At 49.0% G+C, this 15,544-nt stretch overlaps 1 protein-coding gene across 1 annotated transcript; it reads right to left on the bottom strand.

Moving 5' to 3' along the window:
* Positions 1-283: 283 nt before the first annotated feature.
* Positions 284-14,968, bottom strand: KLHL40 (kelch like family member 40). Its single transcript, XM_034759345.1, has 6 exons — positions 13,823-14,968; positions 9,208-9,368; positions 6,323-6,430; positions 4,027-4,212; positions 2,342-2,488; positions 284-596 (listed from the first exon to the last, which is right to left on the bottom strand). Exons 1-6 carry the CDS (start codon positions 14,966-14,968, stop codon positions 485-487), a joined length of 1,860 nt encoding a protein of 619 aa, XP_034615236.1. The 3' UTR covers positions 284-484.
* Between the last annotated feature and the right edge of the window lie 576 nt (positions 14,969-15,544).

The following is a 15,544-nucleotide window of genomic DNA, read 5'->3' as shown; positions in this document are numbered from 1 at the left end:
GACCCTTGTGCCATTCTGGCTTGCTTCGTTCTTTTGGGATCGGCCTCCAGCCTTCCCCAGTCAGAAGAGTGGTTGAGATGATGAAGGGCCTTGTTGGATGGAGGGAGAAAATGGGGAAGGGGAGGATGTGAATTCCTGGAAAACAAAGGATTCTGCCCTGAAGGAAAAATGTGGTTGCTGTTCTTTTCCTGACCAGGAAGAGGGAAACAAATCTGCTCCTAGAGATAGAATGAGTCCAGTGCTCAGGCCACCACAGCTCCTGGCGGTCTCCAGATCTGGGTTCTAAGTAGTGCTTTAGCTTTTAAGCTCCTATAAGGATCCATTCTAATTCTTTCCCTTCCTCTTTCCCTGCTGGGTGAAGTAAAATGGCAACAAATCACAGATATGTTTCTCTGGCTTAACCAATACAATCCCTCCCCACCCCATTTATATCAATAAATGTGAACTTAGAAAAACCCAGGAACAATATAAATCATCGCGTCATTTACATTTTTGTTAACCGTAAAACATTCATGCGCACAGGAACGAAGGTGGCGCCTGAGGCATACTGGATCTCTCTGAGGACACCTTCCCACTTCTTCCCTTCTTCATCATACCTGAAGGGAGGGAGACAAAATATTACGGTCAGCAAAGAACTCTATTCTCACCAACTGTGTTCCCTATCCCAGCTCTGGCTATGACAAATAGTCAGATTTGGTGCTGCTCTAGTGATGTGTTTACTTGCAGTATGTTATTCAGCTACTAGATGTCTCTGTGTAGAGTTCTAGGGATGTGGTGTCTGGTAAACAAGAGAGACAGAAGTGGAACTCAAGCTGTGTGGAGACCTGTTTGATTGTGTCAGTAGCTGTAGTTTGTTTTCTTTAATACATGCCTCTTGTTTAAGGACTATGATTCCATATATCATGGCAGCTCCCAAGATTGGTAGGTAGGACTTGTTTGGTCAGTTTCTGTCATTTGAATATGGACTTAGGCCTTATCTAAAGTCCATTGAAGTCAACAGACTTTGAATTTGGCTCTTAGAGCTGATGAAAAATGCCAGACTGACAGTTCTGGAGGCTTAAGTCCACTCCACAGAATTGCTACAGTACAGGCATCAACTAACAAATTTCCCCACATTTAGTGGGGAGGGATAGGTCACTTCCCAAGGACTGAATGGCAGTGGTCTCTCTGCTGAGACTGCTGACGAGGGTGCCAGTTAGAGAGGTCTTGGGGAAGTAGGTATTTTTCCACTGGGGACTGGACTTAAACAACCACCATCGCTTGGTAAATACACACCTAGCTTTGCTATGATCCCATGCCAGAGAAGTGATAGAGACAGATCTTCAGCTGGTGTAAAATGCCATAGCTCAAATGAAGTCAGTGGAGCTCAGGGAATTTACACAGCTGAGGATCTCATCCCATAGATCCCTCTCCTCCCAAGTTGGTTAGGTTTTGACAGTCAACCTGCTTGGGAAGTGGGCTCGTATTTTGTCTTGGTTCAAAGCAGATTTGGTCAACATGGCGCTTGGAACACTGAGTTGCCTTTTGGCACCAAGACTAAGCACATACCAGTGAGGCTCAACCTGAAAGTTAGCACTAGCAGGAAATGTTGTACAAAATTTCTCCAGTGCAGACAAGGCCTTGGTTAAAGGGTGATTTAAAATTTCCAGGTTTCAGAGTAGCAGCCGTGTTAGTCTGTATCCACAAAAATTTAAAATTTCCAGTTTCATAGACTTCGAGGCCAGAAGAGACCTTTATGTTCAACTAGTCTAACCCCCTGTCTAACACAGGCCATATACTTTCACCCAGTTACCCCAGTTTTGAGCCCAATAACCTATGTTTGGCTAAAGCGTATCTTCCAGAAACGCACTCAGTCTTTATATGAAGACATCCAGAGATGGAGAATCCACCACTTCCCTTGCTAGTTTGTTCCAGTGGTTAATCACCCGCACTGTTAAAAAGAAAAGGTTCCTTATTTACAGTTTGAATTTGTCTGGCTTTAACTTCCAGCCATTGGCTCTTATTCTGTTTTTCTCTGCTCGATTAAAGAGCCCTTCAGGACCTGGTATTTTCTCCCCATGAAAGTGATACACTGTGATTGTCATTTCTCAGTCTTCTTTTCTATAAGCTAAACCGACTGAGCTCCTTAAATTGCTCACTGTCAGGCATTCTCGCCAGCCTCTGAACCATTTTTGTGGCCCTCATTTCTGTCCCCTCTTCATTTTTTAAATCTTTTTAAAATCACGGGAGAGAAGTGAGCGATCAGTGGCAAGAGAATGGATTTTAAACCGCCTCTGGTTAAAACTCCAGAAGAACTCAGCCCCCAGCCATGCCCTTCGCTCGCAATGGCGACGTCTCTTACCTCCAAACGTCATTGAGCTCGGTTGGCACCAGTTCTCCTGACTCCGTCTCCACTGTGGCAAATCCACCAAGTAAATACAGACTGCCAGCCAGACTCACCAGGCTGACCGAGCTGCGCTCCTGGGGGAATTCAGTGAAGGGCTCCCACCTGCCGGGCAGAAAGGTTAGACTTGTTAGCAAAGTGTTCTGGGCGCCCTCTATCAGGGCAGCTATCTCAGCATGGATGTGGGCCTGGAATCTGGTGAGTTCTGAGTGCTAATCCCAGTAGTGTGACTCGCCGGCTTGTGTGGCCCTCAGGCAAGTTGCTTAGGTCTAGTTTTTTCAAAAGCAGCCTCCAGTTTGGGGTGCCCAGTTTCCACAGCCTGATGTTCAGGAATGCTGAGCACTCGGAACTCCCCTCGGGAGATGCAGAAGACCCTGGATATCACCAGAAACAATCGATCCTATTCTTATCTGTATAGGTTCTTATGCTGCACTCCTCACTGGGGCATCTGAGTGCCTACCAGTCATGCATTACACAACGTGACTGGTGGGCTTATGCTGAGTGTGTGTAGGAGGGGAGAGTTTGCACCACCTTGCATACTACAGAGCACCAGACTTACCACGGGTTTTTGGGGTAGGGCAACGGGGTGGATCTAAGATTACACAGAACCATGCAGGGGCAGTGCAGTCAGTGTGAGGGCTACTACAGCCCTTGGCAGGATTCCTTCCCTTCTGAGTTCCTAGAGCTACATGGCCTGTGCCCGGTGCGCTCTCAGCGGTTGATCTCAAGCCCGTTGAAGCCAGTGGGGATCAAGCTGTTAATGAGCAGGAAGGAGTCCGAAATCTCCCCTCCCAGCTGAGTTTTGTTCACACCCTCTCCAGGCTGAGAAGTGAGAGTCGCTCCTGGAAGTTGCGATATATCTGGACAGGGAGGCTACCCCATCCCAATGCCTGGGGATGCAACAGCTCAGACCTTCTGCCTCTGTCCTGGTTAAGTGATCCCACCCTCCAGGCTCTCTGTGCATTCAAGCTATTGATATTGCAGCAAGCCTCTGGCGCTAGACAAATGCCCCTGGCCCAGCACTGGCAATTGGCAATAACTAACACCAGGTGAAGAGGTGCATCAGTTGCACAGGGAGCTGGATGGATGGAGCCAAGACAGCTCCAAATCGTTGGCTGATTGGGGGCGGGTTGTTTCATACATTCCTGCAGCTGCTCCCTATAGCACAGGGGTGGCCAACCTGAGCCTGAGAAGGAGCCCAAACATTGCCAAAGAGCCCCAGTAACACATCAACAGCCCCCCATCAGTTCCGCCCCACCCCCAGTGTCTCCCACCCGCCAGCAGCACCGCCGATCAGCACCTAACCCTCCATCCCTGAGCCTCCCGCCTGCTGGGATCAACAGTTTTGTGGTGTGCCGGAGGCTCGGGGGAGGGGGGAGCAAGAGTGCGGCAGACTCAGGGGAAGGGGGTGGGGACTTGGGGAAGGAGTGGAGTGGGGCTGGGGGCTGGGGCAGAGCCAGGGGTTGAGCAGTGAGCCCCCTGTAGCACACTGGAAAGTTGGCACCTGTAGCTCCAGCCCCGGAGTTGGTGCCTATACAAGGAGCCGCATATTAACCTCTGAAGAGCCGCATGTGGCTCCGGAGTCACAGGTTGGCCACCTCTGCTATAGCATTTTCCTCCCGAGGATGAGCCATGGTACGTACTTGTTAGCTGCAATGTCATACGCTTCCACCGAGTCAGTCAAGCCAGAGTCGGTCACGCCAGTTGCCACATAGATCTTGCCATTGTGTACGGTTGCTCCGAACAGAGAACGGGCGGTTTTCATGGGAGCCAGATCCTTCCACTCAAACTTCTTCGGGTTGTAGACGCACATCTTGTTCAGGCACTTCCTGAAAAAGGGCAAGAGGGAAAAGCAACCTCACTGAATTATTACGTGGAATTGTTCCATGGTGCCGAGGGATTCTGGAGTATCGATCTAAGTCGGCAGCTGATTGTAACTTACAGACTCTGCTGCTACACTTGAAATGGGGGCCAGTGCATTTTACTGTTGAGCCCACATCAATAGATGTCTTTCCTTTGTACAACAGGCACCTTTCTTGAGTACACGCTATTGACGATGAACACAACTGGCATAGGCGCCAACTTCCCCTCTGCCCGGTGAGTGCTCGACCCGCCCCTGCACCGTCTCTTTCCACCCTGCACTGCCCTCGCTCTGCCCCCATTCCACCCCCTTCCCCCAAGTCCCTGCCCCGCCTCTTCTCCGCCGCCTCCTCTGAGCTTACCGCGTGCCCGCTCTTCCCCCTCCCTCCCAGAAAGTCCTAAGCGCCGCCAACCAGCTGTTAGGCAGCGGGGGTGGTGGGAAGTGCTGGGAGGGAGGGGAAGGAGTGGGGACGCAGCGCGCTCGGGGGCGGGAGGCGAGGAGGATGGAGCTTGGCTGCCGGTGGGTGCCCCGGAAGAAAGACTGCTAAAGCCACCTGAAGGGAAGACAAGTGGTGAGTCCAGACTGCGACAGAGGTCCAGTCTGAAAAGAAATAGAACTGGAACTCTGAATGTCAGAAACTTTGCAACCTGCCTAAAATAACATTTAGGGTAAGAAATTACATTTTATAAGCTGTTTCTTAAGTATATTGAGCTTAGTTTGCGTGCTTTGGTTTATTTGCTCAGTAATCTGCTTTGTTCTTTTTGTTATCTCTTCTAGTCACTTAAAATTCACCTTTTGTAGTTAATAAACTTATTTCTTGTTTATAATATAACCCAGTTGATGTAATTTTTAACTGGGGGGGGGAAGAAGTTGTGCATATCTCCCTCCACATTGAGGGAGGGGGCGAATTTCATAAAACCATTGGGTTTGTACCCCTGAAAGGGAGTGGGCACCAGAGTGTCGGGGCAAGCCCCTAAGGCTGAATCTTTCCAGAGCCGATCGCTGTCTCTCTGTGCAGCTGGGCATGGCCCTGCCTGTGTGTTTGGCTGGAAGAGGCTTGTGAGCCTTGCCCAGATAAAGGGGACCCCGGCTGGCAGAATAGGCTGACTAAGTGGCACCCCAGCACATCAGGTGACGCCCCAAAGGGCCCAAACCCATCATTGCTAGCTATGTGTCTGTCTAGCTATATGCAAATCAGGGATCTGCATGCATGCACCCGGCAGCAGGTCTTATTTGCTAAGTACTGATGATGAAATCTGATGCTGTACCAGAAATTAATAAAAAGAGTCCCGGCCCCAAAGAGCTTCCAATCTAGGAGGTATCTGGCTGTGTATATACCCTCTTTCCAGCCTGTAATCTCTTTGGCGCAGGGCCTATCTTTGCTGTGGTAGGCCAGGCTTATTTTGTCAATATTTATTTTTGCTGTTTTACAATGGCTGGAATTTTCATTGAAGGCAGCAGGTTATGCTGAGGCCTTGTTCCCTGCAGATAATAAGTGGCAGCTGGGCCTGAGGGAATGTTTGGTGAGGTTGTTGACTACTGCTGCAGCTGCGACAGCTGGGCCTTGCTGTGCCAGACCAGCCTTCTCCCGGGCAGAGCTCCTTGGTTTGATGCCAGGCAGCTTCCCTGCGAAGGGGATTCTCATGTCTCTTCTGTCCTCTCCTGCTATTTGTTATGCTTGTTTATATGGGGAAGGAGGAGGATATGCTTTCTGCCTTGTGGCCTTATATTGTCCTTGATCCTCGTGCAGATCTCCCATTGGTCTCAATGGAGTTAGACAGGGGGCCCAAGGGCCCTGAGAGAAACTTTAGCAACACAATCAAGGCTGGACTCAGACCAGAAGCCTGGAAGTGAAAGGTTCCACGTCTTAGCCCCCCCAGCCCCATTTGATCCATCTGTTCCCCTCCACTCCTTAATCTGCTGGTTACCCTAGAACGCTACTTATGTACCCAACAGAGCTCCCTCCGCGACTTCCTTCTTCTAGACATGACCTAGGATGTGGAAACAGCCCAACCCATGTGCCATCAGAGATGTTTTGCCCCTCCCACACCTTTTATATCCCTTGTTCTTTCACTTACTTGTCACTTCTTTTGCCTCCTATGACGTAGATTAGATCCTTGTCTGATACCACAGCATGGCCATAGACCGCATAGGGGAGCGGATCTGACTCGCCCCATTTAAATGACCTGTATAAGGATTACGGAAAGCAAGGGTATTATATTGTTTAGATGGGGGGGTAGCATCCAGAAGGCACAAGGTGCTTTCCAACCCCGTAGGTGGATGGATGGAGTTCCTGCCCAAAGTGCATGGAGTCTAAAAACTCATTAACAAATTCATAGTCGACCACTAAGAAAAAGAAACGACATACGGGATACTTGCTATAATGCCCGTTCTTTTCTGTAGCATCCTCTCGGACGCTTAGCTTGTTGTATTTGACTTCATGTTTATACAGCACCTTCTATCCCAGGATCTCAAACACTTTACAAACATTCATTGATTGAGACCGCTGTAAGACAGCCATTATCCTGGCTTTACAGAGGGGGAGGCACTGATGTACAGAGAGGTTAAGGGTCACATTTTCAGAAGTTACCACTAATTTGGGGGTAACTGAGTGTGACACTCAGTTGGGGTGTTGGGTGTTCGGCACTTCTTAAAATCAGGCTCTCGTTTTCTAACGTTGGGCACCCAAATATGGCGGCACCTAAAATTCGAGGCCGCATTTGAAAATCTAGACCTAAGTGTCTCGCCTGCATTTCCAAAGCAGGTCACAGTCAGAGCCCTGATTAGAATGGAGATCTCTTGACTCCATCCTGTAGCCACTCGACCATGCTATACAAACACTGCACACACCACTCCAAACAGTCCCTCACACACACCGACAAATGTCTCTTTCCACAGACTGAAGACCAGTGGAAGGCACTTCCATAGAAACCGAAAAGTTCTGGATTGAATTGACCTTAGATCTACCAAGTCTAACCCCTAATTCAAGCAGGAATAATCCATCTATCAATAGATAAGACTGTTTATTGACAGCTGAAATTTCACCAAAGTGGGGCCGTGTATGATTATTGTGCTGGTCACTTTGAAACCCAGTTGCATAGAAGAGGACCTGAAAGCTCTTCCTGGTTATCGTCTTTTTCAACTACATGTACTTCAGGCCACTTAGCAAAGAGAGCCTCCTCCCTAAGAGAGTTTTAGATAAACTCCATGGTTGATAGGAATGGGAATTGGTTTGAAATCTCTGCCTATGAAACAGACATGCCTAAATAAAACAGGGCAGACATGTCTAAATATAAACTGAGCAAAAGACTCCAGCTCACTAGCTATTCCAGCTTATTGCAGGCAGACGGGGAAGGATTGTTTGGCATTTCTGTTTGCCTTTCAGTGAGATTTAATACTTCAGGCAGTTCATAGTGCACGATACAAAGCATATGCTAAGATTAGTCTTAACCACTGTGGGGAAGCTGGGCACTCCTGTATTTCCAGGAGTGGTTGCTAGATTAGTGGGAAAAGACAGTTTGATGCTTTTTTCCATTGAGAAGAACATGGGACATGTGGCTTTCTGCAGGGTAGATTAAAGTTAAGTATTGGGAATGGAGATGTTATGATTCACAGATTCATAGATGATAAAGCCCAAAGGGACCATTGTAATCATCTGGTCTGATCTCTTGTATAATACAGGCCATAGAACTTCCCCCAAATAATTCTTATTTGACCTAGACCATATCTTTTATGTGCTATCCTAGTCTTGGATGGAAGTGGGTGAACCTCCATCTTCCCAGACGACTCATTGCTTCTTGCTCATTAACAGCTGAGTCCATAATGGGTTGCACTGGATGACTGGATTATGGAAAATATAAGAGCCGGAGGGGTGGGTGTATGCTTTAATTTTTCGAACCGTGCAGCATGGTTCTCAACCAAACTGGAATGCAAATTCTTCGAAACAGAGAAAGGGAAATACTTTACGCAATGTATAATTAACCCTGGGAATTCACTGCTGCATGATAGTAATAAGGCAACTAGCTTTACAGGGAAATGACTGGTATGATGCCACCTTCTCTGCTCCCAGAGACGAAGGAGAATTTGGTAGCGTGGGCTCTCCCTTTCTGGTCTCATTGCCAGAGGGGAGGGAAATCAGGCTGGTCCTTTTGGTGCCAGATCAGTGCACGGCGCCATAACACCTGAGGCCCTAAGCAGTCACTTGCATCACTTCTTCTTGTCCACAGCTATGCTCGCTGGGATTGAGATTGCAAGGGCAATTGATGTTCATGCTTCTGAGCATATGATGCTCGACAGCTGGGTGGCACAGGATAGCACACTATGGGGTGTATTGGGGGCAGGGGCTGCAGTCCTCCAGAAAAAGGTTCATTTCAAGTTTGGTTGTAAAAAGAGGCCAACAAATTCTCAGTGGGTCTGATCCTCTGAGTATCCGCCACAAAACCTTGGAGAATCTAGACCCTTGAGTGGTCCGGGTTTGAGAGACTCTGAATCCCTTTTTCGGCATCATCCTAAACTGCGGTTGTGACCAGAGCCCAGTTTTGTTGCCCATGGCCATCTACCAGGGGCTTGTTTGCTGACGGCTGTTCTCTTAGGGCTGTAACACCTATGAGACTGCCCTGGCACCCAAAACATTAAGGGCCATATCCTGCCTTCTGAGCTCTCTGGGAAGTTCCTGTGTGAGCATAGTCTGGCCCTTGATAAAATTAGTGTTGATTGGCTGCCCCTTAATGGCTTCAATCCCCTTTTCCTTGGAGGTTTCAATTGCAATAAACCCAATAGATGGTACCAGAGATGGATCAGAGCCACAAGGGAGGGATTTGGATTTGGGACAATTCCAGTTGCTGGGGTGACTGGATCTAGCGTCCGGAGACTGTCTCTAGATGTTAGTTCAATTTTTAGGTCCCTGTACAGATTGATTCATTCTTACACCCCAGCCCAGCTGCTTTGCTTCCCAGACACTTACAGTCGGTCGTAGCACATGACGGAGTCCAAGGTCTGTTCTCCTTCTTTCAGTTCTTTCCCTCCTACCACGAAAATGGAGTTTTCTGCATCTCCCAGGCCAAAGAGGCAGCGGGGGGAAGGCAGAGGGGGCATGCCCAGCCAGTCAGAATCCAGGTGATCATACTGCAAGGAAACGAATAGCCATGAGGGTACAGTATGCACGGATTTAGTTGGGGATTGGCCCTGCTTTGAGCAGGGGGTTGGACTAGATGACGTCCTGAGGTCCCTTCCAACCCTGAGATTCTATGATTCTATGCGCCAGTCCCTCGCTGACGTATAAAGAATGGATTTGCTTACTCTTACTCTGTCAATTTGCTAAATTAAAATAAAATATCAGGGGCCAAGTGCGCAGTGGCAAAGCGCGGAGCCCATTCCTACTGGTACCAAAGGGCATGCCCAGTTCTGCAGCCTCCTGCAAAGCAGCCCCAGGGTGGAGATTCTCTGTGGGTCCTTTCCTTGCTTGTTTCCTTGTGCTCCAGTTGTATCCACCTGCTGGCTTTTGTCTTATACTAAGCTTGCAAGGTCTTTGGGCAGGGACTGTCTTTTTGTTCTGGGGCTTGTACAGCGCCTTGCACAGGGGGGGTCTTGCTCCATGATGGGGGCTCCTACATGTATGGCGATAAACAGGACCCAAGTGACCTGTAGGAATGGCCTCTGTGCTTTTCACGGAAGGCCACTCTACGATGACTTGGTACGTTTATATACAGCTCAGTCTCTTTGGGCTAAGCTGGTCTTGAATTTTTCAGTTACTGAGCAATCATTGTGCCAGGAGGAGCTCACATGCCACAACCACCTCAGCTTTAGCTCCGTCTCCCAGCCTCCAAAAGAGATTTCATCGGAATAGCTTTCGGCAATGGGAGTTAACTGTGTGTTGTCCGTAATGCAGCCCGCTCCTCTGAGTAACGTAAGAATAAAAGGATGGTTCCGTGCTTTTCCCGCCTGACAATGGTCAATTTGCACTCTCGTCCTTTGCTTCTACTGGAATCGGAAACCGATCTGACTCGCTTTGCTTGCTTCCCTGTTTGTGCCGGGGGAATCGCAACACCGCACTGGCAATAATGTCTGCTAATTACTTGTAGCTGCAGAGCCGGGGAGAGGAAGCATAAGATATTGGTATTGATCCTATATAAGCATGGGGTCGGGGGCGTGTGTGAGCATAAAAATGTATATTTCTATGAAATTGGTGTGTTGGTGCAAAGATCAAAGCTCTTGACTCAGACAGGGATGTGTATTATCCCCATTTTATAGATGGGGACACTGAGCCACAGAGAGCTGCTTAGTATCAGGGGATAGCCGTGTTAGTCAGTATCTACAAAAACAACAAGGAGTCTGGTGGCACCTTAAAGACTAACAGATTTATTTGGGCATAAGCTTTTGTGGGTAAAAACCTCACTTCTTCAGATGCATCTGAAGAAGTGAAGTTTTTACCCACGAAAGCTTATGCCCAAATAAATCTGTTAGTCTTTAAGGTGCCACCAGACTCCTTGTTGTTTTTGTAGATACTGACTAACACGGCTATCCCCTGATACTAAGCAGCTCTCTGTGGCTCAGTGTCCCCATCTATAANTAGCTGCAGAGCCGGGGAGAGGAAGCATAAGATATTGGTATTGATCCTATATAAGCATGGGGTCGGGGGCGTGTGTGAGCATAAAAATGTATATTTCTATGAAATTGGTGTGTTGGTGCAAAGATCAAAGCTCTTGACTCAGACAGGGATGTGTATTATCCCCATTTTATAGATGGGGACACTGAGCCACAGAGAGCTGCTTAGTATCAGGGGATAGCCGTGTTAGTCAGTATCTACAAAAACAACAAGGAGTCTGGTGGCACCTTAAAGACTAACAGATTTATTTGGGCATAAGCTTTCGTGGGTAAAAACTTCACTTCTTCAGATGCATCTGAAGAAGTGAGGTTTTTACCCACAAAAGCTTATGCCCAAATAAATCTGTTAGTCTTTAAGGTGCCACCAGACTCCTTGTTGTTTTTAGAGAGCTGATTGATCAACATTTCAGAGGTGCACAGCACCCATCACGTCCACTAAAGTCAATGGGAGCTGGTGGTGCTCACTACAGCTCAAGAGGGTATCCAAAATGACAGGGCCCCGGGTCTGAGCTTCTGGTTCTGGTGACAGGCTGTGTTGGGTTAGATGAAACCGGGGCGCGGTGGTTAGGCTGCCAGCCTGGGAGCAGGATACCTGGGTTCACTTCCCTGCTCTCCTTGTGTGAACTTGAGCAAATCACTGCACCTCTCCTTGCCCCCCTGGGGACAGTGGCACTGCCCTACCTCTCGAGGTGCTGTGAGGATAAAGATTGGGAGGTGCCCAGATCCTGGGGCTGATGGGGGCCCAGCTAAGTATCATTGATAGTGTGGCACTGCTCGCTCGCTCATGCTGGTGCTAGAGCACAGCTCGTCCAGTTCTCTCTGCACCAGGTGAACAGCTTGTTTATTCTGAGCCTTGCTGAGCACAGAGAGTGGCAGGTGAGTGACCTTGCATTGCTCAGCGGTTGTTCCAGCCAGCGTTGTGGGACTCCGCAGCAGGGAGCGTCAGCTTTAGTTGCTGCCTGAAGCCCTGTTTGTCATGGGCTGTTGCTTCAGGGTCTCTCCAGACTAAGCATGGAGAGACTAAAGATGGAGCTGTATCTCCAGACTAAAGCACTAAGGGCAAGGAGAGTAAAAGCCCAGAGCTACTGGGTTGAGGGTCCCTGGATTGGAACTCGGTGTAGAGGGTGGGCCCGGGTTCCCCTACCAGCCACTGGGGGAGTGGTGCAGACCAGGCAGTGGGGAGCAGACCACTTGGGACAGTTTGGCTCAAATGGCTTGTGATTCTCTGGAAGCAGGAAGGATTTTAATCTGACTTGGCTGGAGGGCTAAGCTATGAAGAGGACACTGCTGCCACTCCGAGTACATGAGAGGCCATGGAGTAGCTGAGGGGAACAACAGACTGTGTAGCCAGCCACAGGTGGCAGAGCTAATTCCCCAGATGGGGCCACAAGGAGGAGCTGCCGAGTAGTGAACAGAGCAGTCCTCCCCCTCCCCTCCGTCCCAGGGCCTTACAGCCTAAAGTTTGTGGGAAACAAATGACAGGAGAAGATGGAATAATGTCATAAAGAGTAGGGAAGAGGGAGAGTGTTCTGGGAAAGGCATTATTTTTCATAGTATATACAATGCTAAAGGCTTTGAGGGCCATCTACAGGAATGACCTGTCTTGACAGCTCAGTATACATTCTTTCCAAGGTTACCAGTACCTTTTTGTGAGACCTGTAGCTAAAAACCCACCTCCCTCAAGGCAGCCAGTTTCTGCCAATACATTAGGTGGCCACTGAAAATAAATGTCACTTTATAAGTTGACTGGCTTTCCCTGTTTCTTTGTTGTTTTTTTCTAATGATCAGGTATGAGAGGGGAAGAGATGGTGCCATGCTGGAGATGAGCAGTGGGAATTAATGTACAAAAGCAGAATGTGGTACCTGTGAGAAGACAGTATTGTCTAGGGCAGTGGTTCTCAACCTATTTACCATTGTGGGCTGCATCCACACAATATATATACTACCTGTATGGCCCTGAGGATGTCACATGGGCCACAGCTGTGTCCTGATTGGGCCATGGGTTAAGAACCAGGGGCTAGGGGATCTCTTGCGCTCAGCTGACCCTCACACATTGCTGATTGTAATTACAGGGATTGGTTAGTGCTGGAGGGAGGATACAGGATTTGCTGGGTGTCTGTAAGCCCGGAGCATAGGAAGTGGGGGAGAGGCAGGCTCCTTGTGTTAGCTGCATATTTTGCTGAGGGGAAAGATGGCCTGGAGTTACAGCACAGGCCTAGGTTCAGATGGCTGGTCCCCACTTCTCTTGCTGATCATAGATGTCTTTGGTTACTTCTGGGGTTCAGCGTGCATCAGGGCACTGTTATCTAGGGAAATCAATGCCCTAAGACAGCAGTGAATGAGACTGCTAGCACGGTTTTCAGTGGCAGAAGACAGATGAATGTGGCAGAGAACAGAAGGCTGCAAAATCAAACAGTGCTTAGCCTGGTGCCAGCTCACAAGACATTTGCCGCTAGAGAGGGACAAACCAGCTTTGAAATAAAAACCTCCCTGATAGATGTCAAGGCCAGAAGAGACCATTATGATCATCTAGTCCAACCTCCTCGTAACATAGGCCAAGGATCCTCACCCAGTCATCACTGTATTAGCCCTATTTGGAAATTCCAAACTTTTTTGCAATACATCTATCTATCTATCTATCCCAATACTCGCTCTCGCTCGCTCTTGCTCTCTAATCTGTCTGTCTCAGAGTTTTCTATAGTACCATCACGCTAGTATCTAAATATTTTCATGACCTACATATTACTATGTAACAAGCCATTGACTTAATGCGGAACAGCGAGCAGTATTCAATCAGTCTCTACGTCTGACAGAGCAAATAAAGGCTTGTGGCATGCATTTTTATAAGGGACACACAAGCCAAATACAACTAACACACATGACGGTGAGTTTCATTGGCTTTGTGCTATACAGAACCTAAAAATCAATGATCCTTCTAGTGGACCATAGAAGCAAAAGAGTAACAAAGCTGGTACCTGTAAGAAGTAGGAGCTCATGGGGTCCTCTTTGTTGTCCTCGTTGTAGTACAGTCCACCTGCTATGAAGATCTGGTTCTCTTTGGTTACCAGACTGACATGATTCTTTGGGATCTGAGCCGAGATGGAGGCAAAATAGCACTCGTTAGCGCTGGGGTCATAGGCCACCGCCCCGGCACTGCTCACCATGAAAATTAGGTCCTGGAGGAACATCCCAAAGCGCATTGTGTCATTTAAGATCCCCGGGAGGACGTCCTCCTCGTTATCATCCCCCTCGTCCACTTCTCCATTGACAGCGTTATCCCCAGCTGTCGTCTCACTGCTTTTCTTCACCTTCTTCTTTTTCACCACCATGAATTTGCCTTCGCTGGCGTCCTTCACCACCTGGAGTTTCTTGAGCAGCTCCGGGCTGGACTTCACAGTAGGGTGCTTCTCCACATGGTCCCTGATGTAATCCTTGGGCATGAGGCGGAAACGGATGCTCTCGAAGACGACCGGCAAGGCCTGGATCCGGCTCTCGCGGTCCTTGGCTTCCGCCCACTTCATCACCACCTCGAAGACCGTCTCCTCCTTCTCAATGTTGAGGGAGTCGGTAGATATGACAGCGATGAGCTCATCAGGGGAGAGCTGGTAGAACTCCTCATCCCGGGAGACCAGTGCAAAGCGGTCGCAGATGAAATCCCGGGCGGCCACTGCCAGGCGGGCGCAGTCCAGCATCAAGCCCAGCCTGAAGATAGCCAAGCAGTTGCTGAGGCAGAGACGCTTCTGCAGGAAGGAGACACAGACGGTGAAGATGGAGGGGATCTGGAACATGTTGGCCACAGAGAAAATGTCCTGCACGTTCTGCTCAGTGAGCTCCAGCTCAGAGGTGTAGATGTAATGGAGGATCTTGCGCATGACTTCGGGGTCCACGTCCTCCAGGTCGATCTCCCTCTTCTTACTCTCCTCCATGTCTGAAAGGAACATCGCCCGGAAATAGGGGCTGCAGGCTGCCAGCACCAGCCGGTGGCAGGGGAATTCCTTCCCCTTGACTTTCAAGACACAATCCAGGAACTTGTTGTGGTCCAGCATGTCTTTGAGCCCGTCCTGGAGGAGCGTCTGCTGGTAGAGACGCAGCTCTTCTGCTTGGTCTATTGGCAGCGTCATGCTTGGGAGTAATGGCTTGTTCGCTCGTCTCCTTTTTTCCCCCTATCCCCCAGCAGAGAGACTTACCCGGATCTGTGCAGCTCTCCCTTGCTTCCCGACAGCTGGAACCTTAAGAATGTGAAGCACTTGCGGCTAATACGACTGGCTGTGTGCTTCAGCCTCAGTGAGGGGCTTTATATATAACCACAGCCTCACAAAGCTTAAGGAACCCATATTGGAGCACGTGTAAGCTGATCACCCTCTAATATGACACATTGGACAACCGGGAAGGGAGGGGGCTGGGGGAACAGCTGTCTGTGCAACCTGGACCCATCCGGAATGGTCTGTCAGCTCATGAATCAGTGCTGCAAGGGTCTGGGCTTTTCCGGAAGGCCAGCGTGTGACTGGCTGCGTCCATAATAGTGCAGGTGAAACAACTTTTCCTTCAGATGAATCAGAAAGGAAAAATACCGGCCACCTCGCTGGTGAACTGTAGGGTTTGTTATCCCTCTTCCCCGCTCCCCCGCCACCTGCCCCTCTTCAACATCGAGTGCAGGACTCACCTGGCTAAAAATACACTATGATGCTAAATCTGTA

The sequence above is a fragment of the Trachemys scripta genome, chromosome 2, assembly GCF_013100865.1.
Source record: "Trachemys scripta elegans isolate TJP31775 chromosome 2, CAS_Tse_1.0, whole genome shotgun sequence".
Classification (NCBI taxonomy): domain Eukaryota; kingdom Metazoa; phylum Chordata; order Testudines; family Emydidae; genus Trachemys; species Trachemys scripta.
This window is presented reverse-complemented; position numbering and strand designations above follow the sequence as displayed.

Coding starts and splice junctions, on each gene's coding strand:
- KLHL40 (XM_034759345.1), bottom strand. CDS start 14,968: ATGACGCTGCCAATAGACCAAGCAGAAGAGCTGCGTCTCTACCAGCAG. Junction 9,369..13,822: donor TGAGCTCCTACTTCTTACAG/GTACCAGCTTTG, acceptor GTTTCCTTGCAG/TATGATCACCTGGATTCTGA. Junction 2,489..4,026: donor TATGACATTGCAGCTAACAA/GTACGTACCATG, acceptor TCTGCCCGGCAG/GTGGGAGCCCTTCACTGAAT.